Source organism: Penicillium argentinense (assembly GCF_028826775.1).
Source record: "Penicillium argentinense strain IBT 30761 chromosome Unknown utg000010l_segment0_segment0, whole genome shotgun sequence".
Taxonomy (NCBI): domain Eukaryota; kingdom Fungi; phylum Ascomycota; class Eurotiomycetes; order Eurotiales; family Aspergillaceae; genus Penicillium; species Penicillium argentinense.
In genome coordinates this window covers 1,615,931-1,642,290 of record NW_026622669.1, presented here as the reverse complement: position 1 = coordinate 1,642,290, position 26,360 = coordinate 1,615,931, and the positions used below count along the sequence as shown (strand labels likewise).

Below are 26,360 nucleotides of genomic sequence, written 5' to 3'. Positions count from 1 at the left end.
CGCGGCGCGAGTATATGTACAAGCTGTAGAATGTATGATGACAAACTCTAGGATGTCGTGAGATGACCCCGGAAATGGGACAATGATGTACAACGACCTCTCGGTATATAGATATAGTCGAAGCAGGGAGGTGGGAGAGGGTGGAGGCGGGGTGGCGGTTCGTCATATATTATGCGGCAGACCTCAATTCAACTTGAGTGTCGGCTTGCTCTCTCCGGATTTGGGAGGAGGCTTTTTCTTGCCAATGACCAGCCCTTCATCTTCGGACTCGTCTTCATCTTCGTCGTCACAGTAGTACCGCGACTCGTCTTCTTCAGATGGACGCGGAGAACTGGGAAGACGCGCTTTGACGGTTTCGCCGGTGCGGAGGATGGAGGGGACGGTGGAAGACTCGTCTGAGTCTTTATCCTTGGGTCCCATATAGAGACCGTCGCCGGACAACGATGAGGCGCCGGAGACCACAGACGGGATACTGGGGTGAGAGGCACTCTGAGACATACCGCTGGTGAAGTCGTCTGCAGAGGATGAAGAGATGGTAGCGGCAGAAGGTGTCGAGGCATTGAGTCCGTTCGCACGAGTTTCAGCAATCTGGTTTTCGCCAGGGTCCGGAAGGGGGCCGAGTGCCGGCAGCTGCAGAGAATCGGTCGAGTACATGGCGCTTTCGACCTTGGGAGCTAGCACGTCGTCGGCGCTTGGCTCGATATCGCTTCGTCTTCGGCGGAGGAGTGCCTCCTTGGTGAGGTTGAAGGACTCGGCGGATGATTTGCCGGCAAGTTGCTGAGATCGGTTTCGACGGTGGCCTGCCAATGCGGGACCGAGTGATGGGACGTCGGCGTGCCAGAGGCCAGAGGCTCGCATGTGGCCTACCGCGGAAGCATTGCTTACCGCAGTGCTAGGCTCCGACCGCCGGTCTCCATCCAGTGATGCTGTTTCGCCAGTCGGGGACGAACGGCGACTGCGACTGCCAAATGCCCCAGAAGCACGCCGGGTGGCACCGCTGAAAATGCTGCCGATGCTGGTCGTGCCAAGGGCCTCGATAATTGACGGTGCGCCGGTCCGAGGTCGGCCAGTTGGGGTTGTCTCGTAGCTGGATGGCTTGACGGTCTTCGTCGACTCAGCGGTTGACATGGACGACTTGGCTCGTCGAGGAGGTCCAGGGCGTGGAGTCACTGCTGGGACGGCGGGAGCGGGCTTCGTCTCGATTATACTGAGAGGCCGTTCGAAGTAAGAACCCTGTGATTCTTCCTCTACTGGACTGGCGGTGACGCTCTGGGCCAGAGGATGCTCGCCTTTGCGTAATATGTCTTCGTCACCTCGCAAGCTTGATCGGCGGCTATCGCCACCCCGAGAGGCCCTGCCGAAGGCACCAGCACTTGAGACCGAGGAAAGGGTGTCTGTAGAATTGTTGGAGTTGCGCTTGCGATGCTCCTTATCCTTTGATGAGCGACCCGTGAACCATTTGGCCACATTCGATCGAACACGCTGAATAAAGGGAACCTTGCTGACGGCGCTGGTGACTTCCTCGTTGGAAACTTCGATCCTCTTGCCCTTGCTTTGATAGCCAGGATCGGTCTCTTCCACCCACATTTGCGGGTTCGGAAGACCGTGCAGAGTCCACGGATGGTGCTTGATCTCCTTGAGAGTGATTCGCTTGATAGGATCCTTGGTCAACAAGCGACGGAGCAAGTCGTATAGCTCATCGTCAATATCCTCGTAGACAAGTTCATTCTCATCGCGAACATTTCGTGGCAAATGACTGAAAGACTCATCCATCACTGGAACAAGACGCTTCCGTGGGATGAAAACTTCCTTCTTCACAATGGTCTGGAACATGCTGTACTCGTCGTCCGAGACAAACGGAAGACGGCCAAAAATCATTCCGTATAGGGTAACGCCCAGAGACCAGACATCGATAGCGCCGCTGATCTTGGGGATCGATCCAATGGTGTCGACAAAGTCATCGCCGGTGTAGCAAAGTTCGGGCGCGTAAAGGGCAGGTGTACCGACCGTTTTGGACAGCTCGCGAGCATCGTCCAGCTCGGTGGCATTGGTTTCACAAAGCTGCTCTTCTTCTTCTTCTTCTTCCTCGTCGCGCATCGGTCGTCCGAGGTAAGAGACTCCAAAATCGGAAATCTTGACCCGATGTCCGCTGGTCACAAGGAGGTTGGCTGGCTTTATATCACGGTGTATAATACCCTGGTAGTGAAGGTACTCTAGACCGAGGACCGAGTCTCGGAAGGCGTTGCGAGCTTCCGAAATAGTCAAACATGGAACGTAGGACATGTCATCGCCATCGGCAGACCACTCGGGCTCGGAGGGCGCGTAGCCAAAACTACTAGAAGCAGTGCTGAACCGACGTTCGAAGGAAAAGTCCGTATAGGCGCCAAACATGCTACCTTCCACGGCGGCTAGCGCGTCCTGTCCAGAGGACTGACTAGGCGAGTTGTCATCGATCACTACCGTCGAGCGGGTCGACGACCGCCGTATGGCAAGCCCTAGCCCTTCACCTTCGTCTTCTACTTCTTCGTCGGATTCAGCACCGTGTTCCAAACTCCAGGCCGGAATGGGTCCTTGCTGTGCATCTGCGGCCTGCGCTTCGACTCGCTCTCGTGCTCTTTCTCGTTGTCGGCGGAGGTGCTGTGCGGTGCGAATGAATTGTTGGCGTTCTTCCAAGAAAGCTGGTGTGTCGGGAATGCCGGCCTTTTCACGATCCAGCCGGAGCTTGTCAACATGGACGATCTCGCGGACACCTTTCTTGCGCCAGATGATCTCCCCGTTCTCGACGTATTCCAACACGATGTACACTTTTTGCCGATTCGGGTCGTCGATCACTTCCAACAGGCTGACGACGTTCGGATGCCGAGCCTTTTTCAAGATGGCGACTTCCTTCTTGACCTTATCCTCTGGGTTCCCCAACTTGCCTAAACGACGGCGGTTCGAGTATCTCTGGACAATCTTGATGGCCACCTTCTGCTTGGTCGTCACGTGTCGACCCAGCTTGACCTTTCCATGCTCACCTCGGCCGAGCTCCTCGAGGATCTCGTACTGATTGATGAGCTTGTTGCCAGTGACCAAATCTCGATCCACCTCGGCGGTATGGGTTTCCTTGGGCGGTTGGAGGTGTGTGGGATGAAGATAGGGACTGCCAATCCAGCCTTCCTCATCCGAACCCATCGGCGGGGTCGTCCGGGGGCTCCTCATCGAGAACAAGCCTGGGCTTGAGACCGGTGTGTTGCCCGCCGTGCGGGCTGCTCGCGCATGGGCATATCGCGGTGCGAGGTCGGTCTGTGACGGATAGGAACTGCGGGATCTGAGGTGCGGTGGTTGCCATGTCGGATGTATTTGAGACTGGAGCGAGGCATAGGATTGATCGGGGTAGACAGGATAGTCGGGTCGCGTGTCTGAATGTCGCGATGTTCGTCGAGGGCTGCGTCCGGCGCTCCCTTGGTCCGACCGAGCATCCACGACGGTGTCCTCATTCAACGCCTGGAGCGAGCTCGAGGAGGAGCGGTTGGAGGGGGCTCGACCGGTCGCGTACACATGCGGGAATGCCTGGCGGAGCGTCGCTTGTGCCTCTGCGATTTCGGGGTTGATCGGTGATTGAGCGATTGATTTGGTGGGCTTGTCGGTGGAGGGCGGTTGCAACGCCTCGTCGGGACGGCTGGGACCCCGTTTGGCGTCGCCTGAGACATGGGCATTTCGAACAAGCGGTTGGTCCGCCTCTTCTAAGCCCGCAATTTCAGACCGGGATTCGGTCATTTTCATCTTCTTTGTGCCTTTTGTTTCTGGTTGGTGGCGGATGTCCCGTTTTCCCAATTTTGTCTTCTATTTTAGGTGTGCGAACCAACTGTGACAAGGTTACAGTTGGGCATCCTCTTTGTTGCCTAAGTCTCTTGTATATATAGAGTATAATTCAACGAGAGCTGACGAAACGCTCAGTTGGGAGGCCCGACAAGACCGGCATTACTTGCGGTGTCGGTGACTGGGACGGAGGGGGAGGATATCGAGGTCACCCGTGTACCGGACAGCGGGCGCAGGGAGGTTGCGAGAGAAGAAGAAGAGAAAGTAGACCTGCTACTGCACGAGGGCGTCGGCTGCTTCCACACACGTGGAGAGGAGGAAAGGACCAGACAATCGCGGTGATGCTATCATCAATCTAGGGTGGTCAGGACTGGGCCTCGAGGGGAGCAAGCGATATCGGGGTTTTGATACATACAATTCTCGAAGGAATGTCCAGGGCGCCGCAAAAAGGAATGGACAACGGTGGTTGCGTGGAGGAAGAATTTAGGATGGAGAGGGGAGGAGGGGAGAAGAAAGGGAGAGTTGGGTGGGTAAATGGTCGAGGAGGGCAGAGCGAAGATCGGATGCCAAGGAAGTACCAGCACCAGCACTTTACTACTTAATAGTCTGAGTACTGTACCTAGTGTCAGAGACCAGGGCAAATCCCCCAACTTCTTCAGCAAATTGCCCGCTAATTTGGCCAGGATTCTTCTAGCACGAACGAGACGAAGGGGGTGGGGCTGTCAGACGAAGATGCTGCTTCGGCCGACACTCCGATGGTCCGTGGGTAGGAGGCGAAATCAGATTCCAGAGGGAAATAAAAAAAAAAAATTAAAAAAGACAGCATCAGAGACTGGGACTAACATGTTATAACAAATTCAGATTATCTGGCACATGGCATCCGAGAGTACCGTTAACCCACCTGGGAAATCTCGGTGGCGACCGCCAAGCGAGATCATTACGTCGTCTATACCAACCAAGACAGCATCTACTACGACGACACTATAGTACCTTATACCTAGAGTACTGATTCTGGGCCCCTACACAGCAAGTATTCCGTGCTGGGACTCTGTGACTACTCTAGTCTGCGCACTCCAAGCCACACCCAAAAGATGCCAGGCTAGACGGCCCCTCGTGGACCACAGCGTGCCCAACTCAATCCGTCCGATGTAGCCATCATTGGAACTGTACAACACTCGCCAGGCCCATGGTTCCCGCCTTTTCGCTCCTGGCCTTAATCCATCGACCTCCCATCCACCCCCGATGACTCGTCCAGTCCAGTCCGGTCCAAACTGACCTGCCACTGACTTGACTTCAAGTAGGCGTCCAGGCGAGCGAACCTGACATACTTGGCCGGGCCCGCCAATCACCACCCACTCCATTGCGACGGGTGCGCGGCTCAGCAACGAGAAAACTCGGCCCGACGTCCTCATTGGAGAGCAGCTAGAGACTCAGAGTTCTCTTCCCACTTAGCTGGAATTGGCGAACAAGGTTTGTTGGGCCTCCAGCGTCAGTGGCCCGTGAATTTCTCACGATGCTCGCTTTCTCTCTGATGGGCTGCGGCCGGCCACGCTAACGTTTCGCCCGGACATCGCGGCGAGCCAGGGGTCGTGCAGTCGTGCAGGGGTTTGTCTCTATGCCGACGACATCGAGCTGGCTGCTGGTTCCACGTCCGGGATGGATGCGACGGGATGGGCTCGGGGTTTTGCCTCGGTGATGCCTCGGTCGAATCTTTTGGGGAGACTTGATACTACTGTGTAGTCGTAGGATGGCGGCTGCAAGAGGCCGAGTTCGTGTTGAGCCCCCAGTCATGGCATCAAGCTAGTCGAGAAGAAGAGCGCACGTCGGAATGCAAAGCCCTCGCCCGAGCGCACGTCCGTGCGCTGGAGTTACGTCATTCAAGGGTCTGGGCCCCTAATTAGCTGTTTTGGGCCATTTGCTGGATTTCCGGTTTGGACATCACTGCTTTACATCCTGGACTAGTTAGTAGCAGACCCAGGTCTTGTCGGTATGCTGGGTACTGAACGCTAATTACAAGGATATTCACAAACCCTGTTTCGCGACGGCACATACCACACGGGCGTGGCAGGCGTGCGGCGTATGCAGATCTGCCATTTCCGGCTCAACCGAAGGTTTGGCGCAGACTTTCCCGCGTGGCGTGCCAATCCCGTGTATACATCCCAGCATCCTTGCAGTACTCTCCACGACATTTGATCCCAACAGCATCCAAAGACAGCAGATAACTAGTCCGAGGCAGTGAGCAGCAATAGCAGCTAGAGGGAAGAGCTAGCTCAAACCACGCCACCAATGCGAGCCCAACAGAAACAGCCGAGTCCAGGATCTCGTATGAGCCGGCTTAGACTCGGCGAGTTGAACTTACCCTCGAACAGCATAGTCAATGACGAGCTAGACCGCGTCCAGCGACGGCAGACACCCCTTATTCGATAACCAGTATTACTGCTTCCCAGAAAATACGGTTTAGGCATGGATGCTTAGCGCCGTCAGACCCCAGCTAGTTGTGGATTTAGTTTCATTTCCTTTCTCCAGACGTCAACCCCGCAATGAAACCCGGGCGTCTTATCCGATGTGGACGGCATTCCTGCACTAGTATTTCCCCGGGCAATTGCAGGATGTTTGCTTATTGGGTGGGAGGCGGAAGCGGATCATCGAAAATCGTGAGGATATATTGCGGGTGGGGGTTGCAAGAAGGAGCCATTCCATACTATTGACTGGAGTACATCACTCTGCGCTGATTGCTGTCGCTGTTGTTGTCGCTTTATCTGTACTCGTAGCTTAGACAAATACCCAAAGCCCTACTTTTTCTACAATTGTATGAGATATCGCAATCATCTCACTCTTATAGACACTGTATACAACTTTGGCATAATCCAATAAGTCAATCCTCCCCTGAGTGTCTCACGCAACTTCCCTGCAAGCCCGAGCGCCAACCGCAGAAAACGCGCACGGATCCCCTCCAGCTCATTTCGTCGCATTGTCCGAATCCATCCAGCCCGCATTCTATTACATAGCAGCAGCTGTGACACAAGCCCGTCGTTGACCTAACCCTGGATACCTCCCATCCATCCACCCGCTCGGGGCGTGGCACCTTAATACTCTGTGTTAACGTCCAAGGCCGGTTTGCAACCGAGCCGTGCCGAGCAGGCACTGTGCGATCGTGCCTGCTTGAATGTGGCCGAATACATCGCCCCTAAAAAGATTGTCTTGAGGAGGCGATTACGTTGGAGGATTCTCGGAGGCAACTCCTACTACACTGTAGTGCACCGTGCGCGAAGGTGCTTGCGAGGCGATCGGACCGTTTGGGATCGCGGTGGTTATGTCTAATGGTGGATCGACGCTTGGATCGCTTGCTGCAAGGAGAGGGTGGACTCGAGTCTGCTTTACTATCAGATCGGCTTGTCGTGTGATGAAGTGAATTGAGATTGAAGAAGATCTATTGGTCTATTCTATAAACATAATGAAAACAGAGTCTATCAAATGTATCCATCAGCAAACAGAAATGCTAGCAACCATCCTCGACCTGGGTGGAGTGTTTGGCAGCTCCTGCCATCACCTTTGGAACTGTATGTTGAGAACTGGATTTAGTAACAGCAACCTTTATAATAGGCCTGATCCATGTCTTGAGGATAGAAACCCCCAGATTCCCAATCAATAATAGCCACAACCTCCAGATTCTCATCCACGATTACATTAATTCTGGTGCAGATCTCTGTGGCAGAAAACCAGTTTCATATTATCGTGGTCTGTCGAGGGATCTGGGATCGGGGTAGTTATAATTCCAGATGGACCGCCAACAGCATCGGCTTGAATATTGTGCACGGATTCCTGAATGTAGTCAATGCGACGGATGACACGATCAATTTGATCCGGGCTAAGTCGATAAGTTATCTCCCCAAACGGTGCACCTTCAATATACTCCGTAATCAAATACCAGTAGCCATTCATCTCGCCCGCCCAGATCGGTCTCGGGACCGGAATACCGGGTTTCTCCGTTCGCAGAAATTTGAGGCAGTCGAATTCATTCTGGAACTCGCTTTTTTTAAATTTTCCGCGTGGAGGTTTGGGATATTTCTTGATGAATAATCCGCCGCATCGGGAGTAGGTCTTGCCACTTCGCTCTTCGCGCCAGCCATCTTCCCGGAATGATGAGGGCAGTGTTATGTCGGTGATGCGATTTAGAGTGGCTATAGCTTCCTCGTCTGCTCTTTTTAGGATGCGGCCTGCTTGACTTTTCTGGGGTGTTGCTGGAGGATCATTTTGGGCTCTCTTTCTTTTCTTTTCCTGTTGCCTGTAGAATGGATGTTAGTTGCTATTTCCACAGAATATTAGTGTAGAACTTACTTCGGTCGTGGAACAGCCATCTCCTCGAGGTCGTATAGTTGCATGGTCATCTTCGATATTGGATAAAGCCGTTCGCTCTATGTGATTTGTCGCTACAAAGGGTTGCTGCTGGAATGTAGGCACGGGCCTTATCTGGTATAGCGAAAGCACCAAATCTAATACAGAAGTATAATTAGCGAATTTTAGACCAGGATATCAGAGCAGAAAAACGCGTCCTATTTGTTTGGCCAGCTGCATGGTCTGAGCGCCTGCATGGTGGCATTTTCAAACGAGAGGTAAGACTATTCCGTACAGACGCATATTATCCCAGCATAAGGGTTCATAGCAGACAAAGCTATAGCCTCTTTCTTTCTCTCCACTTGGGCAGTGTCAGTGTCAGACGAGCTCGCTATCGTTCACCTGGAAGCAATAAGCGAAGGCGCCCCCGGGGAGGGGGGGGGGGGCGGCGCTGGCGCCACCGTTCTCAGCTGCGAACACAGCCTGGAACGCCTCTTTGCTTTTTCTTCCTTGCTCTTTAGGTAAGACCCTAGTTATGGTAGCCCGAATTCTCGTATCAGAGTGTCTGGGTCCATATTTCCGAAACTTGGACTGCCAGAGACGGTCTCTGTCACTATGCTGCAATGCACGCCGCCCCTGACTAGCATCCGGCACAATATCCGACGCTGCAGGCCGTCTTCGCTCGGCCGGATGCACCGGCGGCGCCAGGACTGATAAGGCTAAGCCTCGGGGCTGTCTTGGGCTAGTGGCCCTTGTGTGTGGTGGACAGCCACAGTGAAGAAGTGATGTGGTGCGCGACGGCTCACGATTTGGACATGGGTATTTCTCGTAAACTGCCTAATTTACTCGTCAAACCACAGGTCAAGGAGAATTTGTCTCGCTGACGCTCTTGCGGATGGCTCGAAATACAGTAATTTTCCTACGACGTGCCTAGTCTTGCTATATCGTATCTTGTCAGGTCGGGATTGTGCGGTCTATCAAAGTATACTTCTTTCAGACAGTTTTGTAAATTCGGCCCGGTGCTTTCGTCGCTTGAGTTTGTGTTCGTGTCCCATTCTTCTTGCCATCTTTCAGGTAGACCGTCGCTTGCCAACTCTTGTATTTGGCTAATGAGAATCGTAGGTGTCAGCAAGGATGTGTCGAACGGTGGCTGGCCCGTCAAAAGTTCGATGACCTGTATACCTATCAGTTTGGATACTGAAATGTATGTAGTTTTTATCCTCATGTATCTTCTCACCATGCATCCCATACTCCGCAAATCAACGCGATAATCGATGCGATAATTGAATAAAATTTCCGGTGTTGTAACAGGTAAAAGGGGTGTGCAGTATCAGGAGAACTGCGGTGTGTAAAAATGACTGTCCAAATACAGACTTTGATCGCCGGGGTCGACTTCCATAATTGCGCCCGATATGAGGCTGGGTTCACTATGTATTCGGGGATTCCAGGCTCGATCCTTTTCCGAGACAAAGCCAATTTCTGGCTTCTCTAGCCTCATTATGAAATGATCTTCAGAGAGATTATTCATGTATAGCAGAGTGTAAGGCCAAGTTGCGAGTACGCAAGTCTGTACTAGGTGAGAATCGCTCAAAACATTCACAGACTTCCCCCCATTCCCAATCTTTTGCTGGTGCAGGACATCAAGCCCGATTAGATTCTGCTTTGCAATAGCTTCGCCAGTTTCCCAGACAGTTAGTCTCCCGGAATAGTGTGTATTAATCGTGTCCAGGACATTAGGTCCTAGAAGCTCATACACTAGGCATATATGAGATCCATTTGACTTTTTCAGATTGAAGACATCAAGCATGTGTACTATATGTTTCAGGCGAGGACCGTGAGATGCTAGCTGCATTATTGGAGCTCTCGCAATCCCTCGGCTCCTTTTTCTGCTTGCGCAACTGATATTCTGACGGCAACGTAAATGTTCTCTTTATAAACACAATCAGAGTTAGCGGGCCCTTTAAATTATACACAGGTATAGTAGTATTGATCCAACCTTTAATCCCTCGCCGCCCAGACTGTCGAGTAGCCTCCCCATCCCAGCTTATGCAACACCCTATTTCACCCACATTTCAGATATTTTTCCAAAAGAGACTGGACAGTACCCACCCTGTCGATAGCGATGAGGTGGTTCCGCGTCAACGGTCGAAATGTAAAGGGGCTGATAGGTCTGGCAGGGGTTTGGCTTAGTGGAGATAGACCCAGAGGCCATGCACAAACGCGAGATGCTCTTCGAAGTGCGGTTTCGCCTCAATAGCATACAAGTAATAGTCATTGACAATGAACGCATATTGTGCCGGTTATTTCCGGGGCGTCCTCCGCATGCGCCGACGGACAGGTGAATCACATGATCCGAAGCCCAACCAGCAAGGAGCCAGATCAGACCGAACGAAATCACCCCGGATCCCAGACCTTCAGAGCGCAAGAGGATACGACAGTGGACCCATCGCAGTCCAGAATGAAATCGACCAGCACCGCGATTGGGATTCCAACCACGCGAACCGGCGACACGAACGACGCCGCTGTTTTCAACAAAGAACAGGGTAACCAGCCCCCGCCACCCCAAACCATGCTTCACACTAGACGGACCTGGAGCTTACCACCAGCCAGGAGCCTGTTGTGGTCTGCATGAAGTGGGAAGTGGCACCTCCCCGCTGTGGCGCTGACAGACCCACGGTTCATCGCGAGCCCACTCGAACTCCTGGCGATCATTGACTGAAGCGCATTGGTAAGTGTGTACGAACTGTGGTTATGAGAAGCGAGAGTTGCGGTTTTGGGAAAGCTGGGGCGAGGAGGGAAACTAGACCGAGTGGCTGGCTACGGCATGATCAGGTTCAAAGTTGCCGGTTGACTAGTACCTACTAGGAGCTGCTTATGGTTCGAGTTGCAGGTCATCACGGCTTTCGTCACCAGCTTGGTTTGGGCGTGGCTGTGCGAAGTAGATTTGCCCTGGGGGCCGAGTAGGCATCATTGGACTTGCGGTTGTCATTGCTATGCTTGGGCCGTGGTTTCATGTGTACCTGCACTTACCCATAAGTTGTAGAGTTAGAGGTAGAGAGCTATTGTGTCAGGTTGTCTTGGGGCTTTGTTGGGTGTTTGGGACCGGCGGAACTGCACACGCTTTGGACCTTCTTTTTTATGATTGAAACAAATGAAAGCTTCAGTACAATGGTTTCTAATTGTCTTATTGTGAAGTTTGAGGTTTTGGATCAACGTTTGTGAAAAGAGTCAAAATCTTTACTAGGTCTGCCATAGCTCCTGATCTAGATGAGAACCCACTGCTCTCAATTTTGCTTGGAAATATCCTTGAACTACGCGGCATTTGTGTATATCAAAAAAAACTATGTCTCGATTCCCACTCAAGTTATCTCACTCTCGGTTCGGAATGATAGGAAGGACGACATAATTGAACCTACTTGGCCCAAGTGAATATGATTCACTCCCTGCAACTTTGACGAAACCCTGCATTTCACATCAGCCATCAGCCCCAAATATAAGAGAAGAATCAACGAGCTTACCGATCAATCGGATGTTCATGCTGATAAATCCCACCATCCTTAGTATCTCCAGAACTAACCTCCGAAGCAAGCCGACCACCGGCTTTATCAACAATATTTGTCGGCCAAATCTCCACATCAACAGTGCAAACATCTCCAGGAACAACATGGAGAACATCTGTCGAGTAATAATCGCGATACGGCAAGCCAGGCCCTGTGTCGTAGATGACCTGGTATTGTTGCCCGCATACTGAACCGTAGCCAGCCTCTCGTTACTGGGACTCCTTCGCCCGAGGTTCCGGTGTAGAGAATCCCTTTGCCGGAGGGTGCGTAGTGGCGGAGAGCGAGGAACAGATCGATTTCAGAGGGGGGTGGTGAGCCAGAATCTCGCGTCACGGAGACGCTTAGGTTGGGTGACGATGTGTCCTGTGATTTCTGTTTCTTTCTCGAAGGGTGGCGTGGTGAATGTAACTTGTTGGGGATTCTCTGGTGTCCCAAGCGCGCGATAGCTTAGCTTCGTTGGCGTCGTGATCGATGGCTGTGTGTAGGTCATTGCCTGACTGGGAGCCGAATACATCTTCGTAATACTTTGTCCGCGCAACAGGCCACCCATGCTCCGATCGTCGTCGAAAAGAAGCTTCAGTTGCTGGATCATTCACCCCGACATCACCTCTCCTCAGAACAAGATCAACAGTCGGGACTTTTCCTTCTGCGGCCAACCCAGTCAATCCTCGTCCTTGAGAAAGGCATCGAGAAAACTGCGCTGCAGCTCCACAGCCTCAGGATAATGAAACGAGGCCTTATGACCAACGATGAACCGAAGATACTTCAACTCCGAGCCGGCATGATAAAACCCATCCACATTCCCACGAAGATCAAGACCCACCAAGATTCGCAACACTGAGCAACGGCACCATCACATCTTCGAGACTAAAAATAATTGAGGCCCAAACGAGGCGTCTCAGAATCATGCGGCGGGTTTAACTCGATCAACTCACCCTCATGAAGATCACCGTTCACCGTATCCAGCCCATGATTCCTCGCAGCACATCCCCATCGTCTCTACTGATTATTTCTTACCTGCCGATGATACCAGACACGAAGAACCTTCGACGATAGAATCCCGCCGTGCCGCTCTCCGTCTCGATAGTAGTCTGATAAACCTTTCCAGGGGGGTCATGGCGGCTAGCCCTTACGGCTGCCGGGCGGCTACTGCCCATTGAACGAGGGCGAAGTAGCTCACGCCTAGTAGGCCGACCTCACCGGATGACCAAGTTTGCGTCGCGGCCCATTGGATAATCTTTTCGTATGCGTCGATGGTGTATGAGGAGAGCTGGATCAGTGGGCCTGAGGATAATCCTCGAGCTCGTCTGCCCTTAGGACTGCGTAGCCATGCTGGGTCCAGTACTGAGAGGGTTGGAGTTTCCCACGCAGAATGTTCCGTTTGGTGCTCTGGGTTGACGTCTTGGAAGGTGGAGAGGTTGAAGCTGCGTGTAAGAAGTGTTAGCGAGTCTTCCTTGTGGCCTCTTGTAATGATTTCTTATACTCTTTGTAGGAAATGTCTTTTCCGTATGTTGCAAGGACGGGAAACCTCTGTCCCTCGTTGACTCCCCTTGGGAGATAGATGTTGCATCGAATGATGCCTCCCATTCGCAGAGGCACAGTGACATTCTGGTGAATGATGTACGGGGAAAGCTGCATCGATGATGGTTTGCACGTCTCTGGTTGGATTCGGCATTCTGTCTCGCTGTTCGCTTTGATCTCGCGGATTTGGCTTGGGGAAGTGTAGCTTGAAGTATGCAATTTATCCAAGTACTCGGTCCGTCGGTACCCGCCTGGTCCGCACGGCCCGCAGAGTAGTACAGCATCTCTGAAGATCTGTCGTTGTCTCGCGCTCCGCTTCATCCGAGTGTAAGATGCTTGAGCACTAGTTTTTCTGGCAAACTGCTTGTATTCTTCTCCCCTCATATGTCAGTGTGGATGCATCAACCCTCTGGTTCATATCGTGTAGAAACGCTCGCAATCAAAAATAATGTTGCAAATCCAGTGTGATAAATTCGGTCGAATCTGCTGGGGGTATTGATATGATGCAGAACATTCGAGCAAAACAATGAGACCCTCACTAAGCGAGCATATTTACAAGATCAAGCCAGACAATGGAAAAGCCTTTTGAGGTAAATATTTTTCTTAAGGCAATATCAAAATAAAAGTATCGAGCATCATTAGCGCCCCGCCTCAACCAGCTTACCCACCTGGGCCAGCCACTTTCTCGAGAACTCTTCCTCCGTAAATCTAAGCGCAGAACGCCTCGCTCGCTGGCGCATAGCAACCTTTTCAGGTTCCGGAAGTGCCAACGCAGTCTCGAACGCGGCGGCAAACTGCTCCTCCGTCTCAGCACGGAAACCCGTTGCTCCGTCGCCAATGTCAACGACGATGTCCTCGCGTGGACCACCAGAGTCGTGCGTAACACAAATAAGTCCCGCGGCTTGATATTCGACGACACAAATACCGAAATGCTCGTTCCACATCGCGTTCACGCCGATGGAGGCGGTGCCGAGGTGGGAGAGGACGGCGGGCCAGCTGGCGTCGCATAGGAATGTCGTGTTGTCGCGGATGCGGAGTTCGTGTGCTAGGAGCCGGAGGTTGTAGATGTGGGTTTCGTCTGGGCTAGCGTGGCGGACTGAGCCGATCAGCACCAGGCGGGGTTGAGGTTGATTTGCGTAAGCGGGATTGTTGTTTCGTTCTTGCAGGAAGCGCGCGAATGAGCGCAGGACGAGCGGGTGATTCTTTTCTGGTCGGAACTGTGCGATGTACAGAAGGAGTGGTTCCCGGGTTGCCTCACTCTCCGCGTTGACTGTGATGGTGGATTCCAGCTCCGTGACGGCGGTTGGAGGAAATACGACTGCGGGTGACGAGGCGGTACCTTCACCATTGGTGTTGGTCTTGTCTTTGCCCCAGATCGTGCGGACGTGCGCTGCTGTCCAGGACGAGTTGCACATTACGACATCGACGTGTCGGCCAACCCAGCCGTAGAGCTGAGCAAAGAGTTGCCAATATCGGCGCTTGACCGTACCCTTTAGGCCCTTTCCGGCGCCGGAGTTGACACCTTGCATACCAGTTTTGTCGTCCAGGGAGGCAAGCATATCTGTTGAAATGGTAGGATAGTGGACGTATGCGCCAGTGGGAACGCTGGGGAAGAACCATTTGCACATCGCGAGTGTAAAGGCGTAACCCATAGTATCAACGAATACATCCGGCACCAAAAGGGTAAAGGCATCGTATGCGACCACCAAAGAACCCAGCGATTGGCCAAGCAGTGTCATGTATGGATATGAGCTGGCGACGACATACTTGCGCGTTGTCAAGTAGAGCAGCACAACCGTCGGGGCGTGTAGGGGAATGTTGAATCGGTTCTCGACTCTCTCGAGCATCTGTGTTTTGTTCACTTCATGATCTCCGGTATATATGGCACAAATCGCCTTAGGCCAGCGTTTCTGTGTTGCGCGCACCGCTTCCCAGAGCACTCGCTCTCCGCCTCCGCCGGCATTACTATGAACATGTAAGTAAGGAGGCCGAGCATAAAGTCAGTACCAAATACAGAGTGACCGTACCAGAATGGGTGAAAGAACCCAATAATACCATCCCACTCGTCCTCCCCACCAGAGCTGCTATCACTGCAGCTCGTTGTGCGAACCCCACCGGGTCCAGAGCTATCTACCTTCTCCCAGTCCTCGTCCTCAGCCTGGCTCCGGGCCAAAGAGTTAGACGAGGCCTTCAGACGAGGCGCACGATGCTCTTCCTCTTCAGACCGCGCCCGCGCGATCACAAATTCACGGCGAGAACGAGTTCGGCGACGAATCAGCCAGCCTACGCCGCGAAAGACCACGCCGAGCACACGCCCCGAAAGCTGCGGGAGGAAGATCGCGGTGACGGCAAGGACGAAAAGAGCGAGGATGGCGTTGGACAGGGAGGCCATGGTCTCAGGTGTCACCAAGGACCGCACATAGTATCATGGAGGGAAAGAGGGTGGAGAAGTCAACAAACGCCCTTGTCCCGCCGCATCAGTTGACGTGTTGCTTCAACCGCCGTAACTTACATACGCATCATGTGATGCGGCCCTGACCCGCTTTGCTGCGGAATGGAGCTTCCAATCGTTTGGCCGCCGCATCTTCAATCTCTCCCAAGCCTGATCGCCAGTGATGAATTCCCTACGCTCACAGGCCTTTCGGGCCTCGAGACGGAATCACGTCGTCTTCCCCTCGCCATTGAAGTCGCAGACTCGACGTTTCCACCCGACCAAGCCAGCCCAGAGTCTCAACGATATACTAGACATTACTGCCGGCTTCATCCACAGCGTTCACTCCGTTTCCCACTTGCCATGGGTCGCCTCAATTCCTCTTACAGCGCTCACCGTACGAACATTTGTCGGTCTCCCCCTCCAAATCTACACAAAGTCCCACGCGCGCAGGGAGAAAGAAATGCAACCGATACTCGCCAGCTGGACCGCTCTTTATCTCAAGCAAATGAAGACTGGGCTCTTATCAAATTCCGCGGCTCGAAAACGAATTACACACAAACAGACCACCCTACGAGGGAAATGGGGTGTTGGTCCTTTCTACCGCTGGGCCAATATTTCCCAGGTACCGGTCTGGATCGCACTCATGGAAAGTCTGCGCGGCATGTGCGGTAACAAAAACGGAATAGTTCCATGGCTCCTGTCAATAATATCAGGTGCAGATACGACCGTCGGCTCCGAGGTGCCATTACACTTAAAGGTGGAATCGACGTTCGCGAACGAAGGGGCTCTCTGGTTCCCGGATCTGTTGGCGGGCGACTCGACGGGCGTTCTGCCTGCTATACTAACCGCTTCAATTATCCTGAATGTTCGCAATGGATGGAAGGCTACGCCACGTTCAGAGCTTGCGGACATGCCCAAATTGCAAATGTTCCAAGCATCTTTCTTCAGCGGTCTCCGTGTCTTTATCCAGATTCTCGCCGTGAATGTCGGACTCTCGGGGTATTTCTATGAAATGCCGGCTGCGCTGATGATCTATTGGATTACCAGTACCAATATTGCGACTCTGCAGACTTGGTTCTTGGACAAGTATATGTTCACCAGGCCGCCCATTTCGGCGTGGTCTGAGAGGTTTACGGCTTACAACTCGCCTACCACGTCTGATCCCTTCATGAAGAAGTTGCTGTGATTTCTCTTGTTGGGGACGGTCAGATTTTACCGGGTTTTTCGTGGGTAATACGTGAAGGCTGCCGTTTGAAGATAACCCAGCTCTGCGCTCCCAGTGCCCACGGCCTCTGAAGATGGGCAGGTGGGAAGGGTTCGGATCACATTCAGTGATTTCCTGCGTCGCATCGAAAATGGCAAAGGAAATTTGCCTTGGCTCGCCGCTCTATATACCTCGTCGGTCGGCTTCAAAGAAGTTTGAAGTGCCACGCCTGGACAGCAGGCAGATAATCTAGCGGCGTGCTCCGCGTCAGTCCAGCTCTAACGGGAAAATCATTGCTGGTTTGGCATATTCAATTTTAATTGAAGGAGTTTGAGCGATTGTACAAATTTATATTATGTATACCTGTGAAAACATGCAGACCTTGTCGATATATATTTTCTCGGCTTTACTGATGTGTAATCATTTCTTTAGTTTATGAAACGCAACTCTGATATACTAAGTCCCTTGACACGAAGCCCGTATTAAAAACGTGTAGTGCAAGATTAATATTTGACCTAGCGATATGGAGACCAAAACTTTTGAAAAACCTCAATCAGTAGATCCATAGTCCTATTGTTGCCTACCAGTAGTAAAGCAAGTCTTTCGCAACACGGGTCACAATTAAGCAGAATGAGAATTTTCGTCTACAATATACGTGAAACATAACAGGACACGTCGATATCTGCGGGTTTATGACTTAACCCTCGAATTCAATCGCGTTCTCATCGAAAATCTTATCGGGGTGATGTGGGTGTTCACCGTTGTGACTCCAATGGCTGAGCGGTATGGTTTACGTACATAATTCAAAATGTTGGGCTGCTTCCAACAAGCGGGTTCCATAACTCAGTTGGTTAGAGTGTGGTGCTAATAACGCCAAAGTCGAGGGTTCGACCCCCTCTGGAACCACGTCTTTTTTGTTTCGCAATTTTTTGTCGCATAATTTGAGTCAGCAAGGATTTCCTTTCAAATTTTTTCTCATGTTGTCAACAAAATCAGAAGGATACAAGAAACAGGAGATTTGTTGAGGTCACACTAGACGCAGGATCGAAGCAGGCATACAAAGTCATTACGCGACGCATACACTGTAAATCCCCACGCCGACCATGCATTCCTGTTAGTACCATTGAGTACCGTAGAGTACCGCTAATAGAATAGATGCCGCTGATTTTCACGTTATGCGAATATCGAATTGAAATTGGAAAAAGCCTTCATGTCCCTTCTAAAGGATGAGTATCGAGCTATTGAACTAGAATTCCTGCCGTAGATGAGTCCGCTAAAGAATACATACAACTTCTCCCTGAAATTGAGATCAAGATTCACGCTTTTAAATAAAAAACATTTAATATGCTCATTCAAAGCTTAGCCTTGGCGGCCTCCTGCTCAGCAGTAGCCTCCTTGTTGATCGCAACAGTGCGGGAGTCGGGGCCTTGGCCGAAGAAGATGACTTCAACGGTAACATCGTCGCTGCATACATGGTCAATTTGTTGCCTAAGATACGAATTTAGATCGGGCAACGTACCGGTAACGACGAGAATAGGGGCTGGGCAGAGTTAGTAAGGCGGAGACCATATCCCTGTCCTTGCCGCCCATGGCATTGCGGATGAGGTGAGTAGCGGCGTTTTTGTCTTCAACCACGAAGCGGCTCTCCGCACCGGAAATATCATATTGCTGCTGGCGGATCGGACGACGCTGGCCCTCGGTAGAAGCATCATTGGCTGCCTCCACGGGAAGCTTCTTCTGCTCGAATCCGAACCAGCTCTGCAGCCATGCCTTGCTACCACCATTGCCAGATTGTTGCTGCTCCAGCCATGATCCAACGAGTCCGACGACTTCCTCGTTGCTCAGCATCTCCCACAATCCGTCGGTAGCCATAACAACAAAATCGCCCTGGGTGGGATCGATCTTGGTAGTGGTAATGATAGGCTCGGCGGTAACGTAGGGAGGAGTCTTCAAGTGAGGGGAAGGAGTGCGACCGAAGAATTGCTGTTTGATCTTGTCCTGGATGTCCTTGGTCCACTTGTAAGTGGCGTCACCAAAGGAGCGGCTGGGCTCAAGTTGTCCGAGAATGCGGCCGTTACGGGTAACATAGGGCTCCCCGGGGTGCTCCTCGCGCAAGCGCTTGATCTCAGAGGGTGTTCCACCGGTCTGGTCCTCAGAAAGAGGTGTAGCTGTCCACTTTCCACTGGGACCACGGCGTCCGAGGACTGCGCGGGAGTCACCGGCAACAGCAACCTTCAGGTTCTTCGAGTCAGAGTCATAGAAGCTCAGAAGAGCACACGAACCAGAAAGGGCGGGTGCGAGGAGCTCGGCAGCGACACGCCGGGACTGGGCCTTCAGGACCTTGTCAACACTTTCGTTGACAATGTGGTGATCCAGAAGGACGAAGCCCTTCTTGATAGCCGCATCCACGGCCTCGGATGAAGGCACCAAGACCGACGCATCAGTAGCAGCGGCCTTGTAGGTCTCGTTCAGTTCGCGCGCAACATACCCGATGAGCTTGGTACGCAGTTTGGCGGATGTTGTCCAGCCGCTAATTTCCAATTCAGTATTTGAGTGTACATCACCGCATGGTTAAGTTACTTACGAGTGTCCATCAAAAACAGCCCAGAAGTTCCAATCACTATTGGGGTTTCCGCTGGTATTGACTGCCACGTCTGATGGGACCTCGACAATCATCTCGGCATGGTCGTCCTCGATCGGCGAGTTGCTGGGGACCTGAGAGAAATCATAACGAATAACACCGTTGCCTCTGTTGACCAAGAGGGATTCCTCGTTCTTCCGCAATTTCTCTGTAGCCTGTTCCGGGGTCAACATGTTTAGAACACGTCGATCCGAGTCGTCGGTCGTCTTCGCCAGAGGCTGGTCTTCCGAGAGCGTAGTCGTGTAGAACTGGTCGTTGCTCACCAATAGGGCCCTGCGCGTGGGATCGGACGGGTCCTCAGCGTGGGCGGATGTGACTGCGCTCGAAGCGAATCCTCGAACGTGCGAAACGAGCGATTGGACTTTGGCGTCACCCTGGTAGGCGTACCAGGCTCCGGAGGCGACTGCGGTCGAGAGGGCGGCGATCGAGAATCTGCGAAGATGCATTGATGTTTGCAGAGCAACCGGAAGGAAGGTCGAACGTCGACTGCTAGAATAGGTCCGTAGGCCTCGCACCGAGGTATTGGAGATGGACTGCGCGCTTGGCCGGTTAGCGGCGAGTATCCATACTGGCCGAACGGCACGCGATGCTTGAACAACCACCCGACTCATTGGATCAGGGTTCCGCGCAACGATAGAATCCCAGCAATGCCGGAATTTTTCGAAGAGGGTACCTTTCGCAAGGTAAATGTGAGAGCCGTCAAAGAAGCGGGAAACCCAGAGCAATAGCAATGCGTGCCTGGCAGATAAGGGGTCACGTGGGGAATTGATTGCGCTAGCCCAATTGGGTTCGGGGAGTGTCGTCATTTCCCGCGGTCTTTGGCGCGGTGTCATTTTTAATACTTTGCAGCTGCTCTTTCTTGCCGAGGTGTTTGCCCTTGTTGTGTGCCGCGCCCGAACGGCTTACCAGATGTCCTCCCGTGCAATTCGAAAGCTGCAGAAGCTGCGTGCGCAGGAGCAGCAGCAAGAATCTGCGCAAGAACATGATGACTCAAGCGACGACGAACCCCGCGCGCCCCCGAAGCCAATGTTCAATGCTTTCAATCTTTTGAATACCGGCGGCGATGACGACAATGACGATAACGAAGATGACGACGAGAACAAAAATGTGGAAAGGGAATCAGACAAGGGAGAAGAGGAGGTGCAGGCACCAGTAGCTGTAGGCTCAGAGCGCGAACCAGAGTCTACTGCGACAAAACCAAAGAGTGCTAGTAAGAAGAGGAAGAAGAAGGCGAAGAAGGCCAAGGGACAGACTAAATCTCCCACCAAGGAACATACTAAGGTGCCGGACGAATCTCTGGATGAGATTGACCGCGCATTGAAGGATCTTGCTACCGATGGACAGCCGTTGCACACAAATGCCACGTCATCTTCTGGAGAAGCTCGAAACAGTTCCTTCCCAAAGACCACCGACGAATTGCTAGGAGTGGAGCCGAAATTCCTAAACGCGACAAACGAGATGCGACGCCTGTTCGGAAATGTGGCGCTTGAGAATTTCGACCAACAAGCCGATGCAGGAACTGGCCGTCGTCGAGATCGCAACCGGGAAACAATCGATCTTGGGCAGGCTTTGTCTGGCAGATACTCCCCAGCTAGTCGGGGTCAGAGCTTGGCTGGGGTTACATTGCGACGGAATGTCCTCATGCAAGGAAAAGATGAATGGCCACGGGCTCCAAGTGGAGGTCTAGGCATGGTCAATGCCGAGAAGCTTCCCTCGGGTGATACTTTATATCGTATCGTGCACAATTCCGCTTACGAGGATGTGCAAAGACAATTCGACCTCTGTGTTGAGTCCATGGATCCACAAAGATTGATCCACCACCTACAATACAACCCTTACCATATCTCTACACTCCTGCAAGTCTCCGAAATTGCCAAACACCAAGGCGATCATGCTGTCTCAGCCGATCTCCTGGAGAGGGCGCTCTTTAACATCGGACGTTCTGCCCACTCTTCCTTTGGGGGTCGCCTAAAGGAAGGTGCAGCCAGACTTGACTTTTGGGAGACTGAGAACCGAGAGCTCTGGCTGGTGGGATGGCGATATATCGCCAATCTGGGTATGAAGGGAACTTGGAGGACTGCCTACGAATGGGCAAAGCTGCTCCTCAGCCTAAACGACTCGGACCCATATTGCATGAAATTGATCATCGACCACCTCGCCCTACGAGGAAGGGAATATGCCCAATTTGTCGACCTGTGCACTCAGACGCGGTTCTGCCGAGACTGGGCAGACCTCCCCAACATCCAGTGTTCTCTCGTGATGGCTTATCTACGACTCAACAAGCCTCAGCAATGCCGCGAGCAGCTTTTCCGTGCCATGTCTCGCTACCCATGGGTGTTCAGCAGGCTGGCACAGGAGCTAGACATCCAGCACGTACCTAAACAGATTTGGGGCAAGATGCCTCCCACCGGATCCCACGAACTCCTTACCGAACTGTATATTTCACGCGCCAAGGATCTCTGGAACACCCCCGAGGCAGTTTCTTTGATTATGGAGGTGGCTGATACCCTCTCTGGAAAGCCGGAGGCCATCGAACCCCCGGAAATTACTTTGGACGTTGCCCGTCATGTGGTCTTGTCGGACATTCCTAGCGTTACCACCCACCTCCCGAACCACTTTGTATCTGGCCGACTTTCCTCGTCCGATCCCCTACCTCCTTACGAATCCGAGGCGTATCGCCAACAAGCCGACCCGAACCCATCTTATCTTTCACGGATCCCAGAAGCTGGCCGGCCCCAATGGCTGCGCGACCTCTTGGACCAAATGAATGAAGGCGGTATTCGTTTCCCTGGTTTCCAGGGCGATGATGAAGCCGGCGGAGACAGTGCGGAGGAAGACGCAGATGGCGATCGCGCAGATGGCCGACTGCCTCCATTGCAAGGCGACCAGCAGGTCCTTGAGCAGTGGCTTTTGCAAGACGGACTGGAGTCGCTACAGATGTTCCTGCACCAGTATGGTGTTGATCGAGGGAACTGGGGCGATGTCGTGGACTATGCTCCGCTCACGGATTACCTGGAGGCCCTCCAGGAAATTCAACCTGAATCACCTCGACAGCAGCTGCTTCATGGTCCAGTTCAAGAGATAATTGGAGAATTTGCTGTTAGCATGCTCGAAGATGAATTGTCGATCATGCAGGATGAGGCAGTCTCGGAGGACAGTGAGGATTAGATTAGCGTCTCAAAATATGAACTGCCAGAGTTGCGATACGACCCACTTCGAACGAGTACTGTAGCCAACGAAAGCCCCAATTTTTGGCGTACTATCCTTGCGCATGTCATGTGATGCTCAACAACATGGGGGCTATTTGGCATGGAGCGAGGTTCCTCCGCTTTTCAGCCGCATACCTGAGAGCTCAACGCCAGGTCCACCAAATTTGAGCCCCTATCAATATTTATGACTGCTCGGATCCTGGCCAGGTTGGACAAATGACCCGACTGCCAGATCTAGTCGGGACTCAAACCTAGAAACCCGATTTCTGCCCGACTGCAGCGTCGAGACGGTCCATACCTACATGAATCCGACTCGAGATCCCGATGCCGTGACATCTCAATAGTAGAGCACTGGAAACGACAGAAAAAAACATAGGCGGCGGTGGGTATTCGACCGTCTAACTGGAAAACTGCGCGAAAGTCTCCACATGGTTTGGAAGTCTGAGCAGTGAAACAGATCGATACAGGTGGTCGATTTGCACGTATTGACTTTAATCGAGAGCTCGAGGCGATTGCCAAATTCTCACATCCAAGGGTTGATCACTCCATACATGGGTCACTAATTTGGTTTTGACTGATTCGAGTAGTATGAGAAATGCTTCGTCAAGTCATATGGATGGTACAGCTCCTCCGAGAACCTCTTTATTTCAATGGAATATCTCGAGCTAGGTGATTTATCCGACTACCTGTGCGACAGGCCTCCTCTTCCAGAAGAACAGGCGCGAGAAATCTGTTATCAAATTCTCGAAGGTCTTCATATGATGCATGAAAATGATTTCGCGCATCGAGACCTTAAGCCAAAGGTAGTGTCGACCTGTTCTTGATAAAGCGGGAAGCTAATTTCGGCACAGAATAGTGTGATAAAATCTCATCCACTCCAGGAATGGTGGGTGAAGATTGCGGATTTTGTTATCAGCAAACGGATCGGAGATGCTCCCGAGAGTTCGACAACATTGAAAGGCACCCCTGGCTTCATAACTCCTGACAGATATGGATTCATCGAGTAAAGACTTCGGATATGTGGTCGCTGGGTGAAATCACTTTCCAAATGCTTACGAAGCAGCCCGTTTTCAAAGTCAATGGTCAGCTTTCTTCCTACGTTTGGCACCCCCAGAATTTTCCTAGCAACATTCTCGGCGATGCTGGTGTCGATAAAGAAGGAATCGAGTTTATACACTTATTGATGAAGCCTGTTCCCGGCGATCGTTTGACAGCTGAAGCGGCAATCGAACACCCTTGGATGAAACCATTATCTGAGCTACCGTCGTTTTCGGATGCCTATGATTCAGTGAGAGAAACCACTGACCACAATACGGTACAAATAAAAACCGAAGTTACGCAATCAGATTATGAGAGTGATAGCGACGGCTCACAAACACTACGTCCAGCGACGACAGCAAGCGAAGGAAATTTCATGAACGGTAGTGTTGAAGACTACTGTTCCGATGATGAGGCAATTCGAAAGCCTTCTCGGCCTCGATCAAGTGAGACCTCTTGTTTATCCGTGGGATCCTCCAGGGGCAGCAAAGCTCGAAGTACGTATACAAAGAAACCAGTTAACGAGAACCACGTGCGATATGATCTAGGACACACCCAAGAATCTGAGAATCATCGTCCTCTTCATCCTAAAAGGGCGTATCTTAAGAGGGCATCCAAGCTTGCATCAGCCGGGAACATATTCGAAGCTATCATAAACAGGAGCCATCGAAATCCCGACGACGAAGAGAGAACTGGCCGCAGTCGGCATCGCTCTCCAAGCAGGGATTCCGAGGCTGGCAATGCCGAGCCGCAGCAGCAGAAATCGAAATACAGAATGACGAGCCCTATCCGCCGGGATCTCTCGGATGAATCTAGTCGTCATCCCCACGAAGAGAAGCCCTGGCCACGCAAGGGCAAAACGCGCATTCCAAGAAAGTGGCTGCATGTACATGCTGTGCTAGACCTTCACTATCCATTAAAAGATGAGGTAGGGGATTTCCGGAGATGTGTGAGCGTGAGACGCTATGAGGTTCCTGCTAATCTACGATTAGGACGACATGATTATCATTCAGAAAGCTCTTTCCACGGAGCAAATTGACGAATTGATAGATCTAAGCAAGTCCTATATGGGACAACCGGAATCCGAAATAGCAATCCCAAAAGAAGGAAGGTACCTAGGTAGGAGTCTTTAAGACTCAAGCTTCGCTGAGGTATTGGAAGCTACGGTAGTATTGTGAAAGCCATATGAAAGTTTCGATTACTGTTGATATCACCCGAGTATACTCTGTAGACTCTTCGTATGAGAAAAGGCCGCGAGCCCGGAAACCTGCAATGTAATTAAGTGGCAAAATAGCCCCAACACGGTAGCTTATGACGGCCATTTCAGCAGGCTGAAATTATATTTTGCAGAAATTGCTGAAGGGACCACATGATAATATCTATACAACGCACAACACACTTTATGGCATAGGATATTCAGTACTGTGTTTGGGGGCTAAATTACCATTCACAATATGCATTAATAAGAGAAGACCACTGTGTACTCCGATCTCATTATCAGTGTGCTTAGGTGGAATGGGAAAGACGAGGCCTGATTATCTACAAGAGCACTGCTACGAAGTGTCGATTATTGTATCTCTTGATACTTTTGAGCAGCATGCGGCTCAATGAATCGCACAGATAACAGCAAGTGGAGAGCAGCTGTTCAATCACATTGGTGAAAGATCAGGGGCCCAGGGAAATAGAACAAACCCCAGGAACGCGGATACTGCCTTGTGCATTTGATTTCAACCTTGACACTATGAGTGTCGAATTGTCGCGCAACACAACGCGAACCAACCCCGGGTTACAGCAAAAAGGCGAATATGTCAATTTTCAGCAGCAAATAGACTTGCCGGGAACAATTATTGTCCCAAAAAATCATTACAAAGCAGGTGAACGAGAAATGGGTGGTTGAGATAGCATGCTGTGTGGGGATGCTGGCGACCTTGGCTTCGATTATTGGATTTCTTGTGGCCTATGACGGAAAGGCTCTTCCAACTTGGCCTTACGGCATCACAGTCAACACGGTGTTCTCGTTACTATCGGTCGTTCTGAATGCATGCCTCATTGGCGCTGTGGGCGGCTGTATCAGCCAGTGGAAATGGATATCCTTCAATAATACCCGGAGAGCTCTGACCCACATGAATACCTATGACTCCACGAGCCGAGGGATTTGAGGTTGCAGCATGTTCCTTTTCACGTCCAACCTTAGGTGTGTTCGATATCATCTTTGTTTCTTGTCGAAGATATGTTAACAACTGGACGTGCAGGCAATTTGCGACCATCGGAGCGCTTGCTACAATCTTGGCCGCTGGAATCGGGTTTTTGTCCAGCAAATGGTCAAAATTGAGAACGGCCGAATCATATCTGATGATCCAGCAACATGAGCTCGCGCGCAGTCATACTAATACACCCCTGATGGCAGCACGGATGGAAATGAACCGCCTACAGGGATGATTGGGTCAATCTATGCCTCCGCATTTAACTGTTTGGACTCGGACTGCTCGACAAACAGCTCCGGTGGATCATACTCCACGGTACTTCCTTCTTTCCCGACCGGGGAATGCGAAATCCCTCGTTTTGCAACTCTGCAGTTTGTTCATCGTGCTCTGATATCTCCCATCTGCTTTCAAGC

At 51.8% G+C, this 26,360-nt stretch overlaps 9 protein-coding genes across 9 annotated transcripts; 3 read left to right on the top strand and 6 right to left on the bottom strand.

Annotated features, from left to right (window-relative positions):
• Window positions 1–183: 183 nt before the first annotated feature.
• On the bottom strand, window positions 184–3,759 carry N7532_010303 (putative serine/threonine protein kinase; the record flags this gene model as incomplete). The annotated part of the gene is made up of 1 exon (XM_056622794.1): window positions 184–3,759. The coding sequence occupies one exon, from the start codon at window positions 3,757–3,759 to the stop codon at window positions 184–186; it is 3,576 nt and encodes a 1,191-aa protein (XP_056470210.1).
• A 3,729-nt stretch (window positions 3,760–7,488) lies between these two features.
• On the bottom strand, window positions 7,489–8,189 carry N7532_010302 (protein kinase-like protein; the record flags this gene model as incomplete). Its single annotated transcript, XM_056622793.1, has 2 exons — window positions 7,489–8,086; window positions 8,140–8,189. 2 exons carry the CDS (start codon window positions 8,187–8,189, stop codon window positions 7,489–7,491), a joined length of 648 nt encoding a protein of 215 aa, XP_056470209.1.
• An 866-nt stretch (window positions 8,190–9,055) lies between these two features.
• On the bottom strand, window positions 9,056–9,385 carry N7532_010301 (uncharacterized protein; the record flags this gene model as incomplete). Its single annotated transcript, XM_056622792.1, has 2 exons — window positions 9,056–9,310; window positions 9,374–9,385. The coding sequence occupies 2 exons, from the start codon at window positions 9,383–9,385 to the stop codon at window positions 9,056–9,058; spliced, it is 267 nt and encodes an 88-aa protein (XP_056470208.1).
• An 81-nt stretch (window positions 9,386–9,466) lies between these two features.
• N7532_010300 (uncharacterized protein) lies at window positions 9,467–9,988 on the bottom strand (the record flags this gene model as incomplete). Its single annotated transcript, XM_056622791.1, has 2 exons — window positions 9,467–9,948; window positions 9,970–9,988. 2 exons carry the CDS (start codon window positions 9,986–9,988, stop codon window positions 9,467–9,469), a joined length of 501 nt encoding a protein of 166 aa, XP_056470207.1.
• Window positions 9,989–12,825: 2,837 nt separating this feature from the next.
• On the bottom strand, window positions 12,826–15,609 carry N7532_010299 (alpha-1,2-mannosyltransferase ALG11; the record flags this gene model as incomplete). The annotated part of the gene is made up of 4 exons (XM_056622790.1): window positions 12,826–13,120; window positions 13,180–13,468; window positions 13,882–15,182; window positions 15,245–15,609. The coding sequence occupies 4 exons, from the start codon at window positions 15,607–15,609 to the stop codon at window positions 12,826–12,828; spliced, it is 2,250 nt and encodes a 749-aa protein (XP_056470206.1).
• Window positions 15,610–15,832: 223 nt separating this feature from the next.
• Window positions 15,833–16,837, top strand: N7532_010298 (putative mitochondrial export translocase Oxa2; the record flags this gene model as incomplete). The annotated part of the gene is made up of 1 exon (XM_056622789.1): window positions 15,833–16,837. The coding sequence occupies one exon, from the start codon at window positions 15,833–15,835 to the stop codon at window positions 16,835–16,837; it is 1,005 nt and encodes a 334-aa protein (XP_056470205.1).
• A 1,370-nt stretch (window positions 16,838–18,207) lies between these two features.
• On the bottom strand, window positions 18,208–20,107 carry ptcF (type 2C protein phosphatase ptcF; the record flags this gene model as incomplete). Its single annotated transcript, XM_056622788.1, has 3 exons — window positions 18,208–18,319; window positions 18,375–19,385; window positions 19,440–20,107. 3 exons carry the CDS (start codon window positions 20,105–20,107, stop codon window positions 18,208–18,210), a joined length of 1,791 nt encoding a protein of 596 aa, XP_056470204.1.
• Window positions 20,108–20,405: 298 nt separating this feature from the next.
• N7532_010296 (transcriptional repressor TCF25 family protein) lies at window positions 20,406–22,664 on the top strand (the record flags this gene model as incomplete). The annotated part of the gene is made up of 1 exon (XM_056622787.1): window positions 20,406–22,664. The coding sequence occupies one exon, from the start codon at window positions 20,406–20,408 to the stop codon at window positions 22,662–22,664; it is 2,259 nt and encodes a 752-aa protein (XP_056470203.1).
• A 1,089-nt stretch (window positions 22,665–23,753) lies between these two features.
• Window positions 23,754–24,876, top strand: N7532_010295 (uncharacterized protein; the record flags this gene model as incomplete). The annotated part of the gene is made up of 2 exons (XM_056622786.1): window positions 23,754–24,671; window positions 24,736–24,876. The coding sequence occupies 2 exons, from the start codon at window positions 23,754–23,756 to the stop codon at window positions 24,874–24,876; spliced, it is 1,059 nt and encodes a 352-aa protein (XP_056470202.1).
• Between the last annotated feature and the right edge of the window lie 1,484 nt (window positions 24,877–26,360).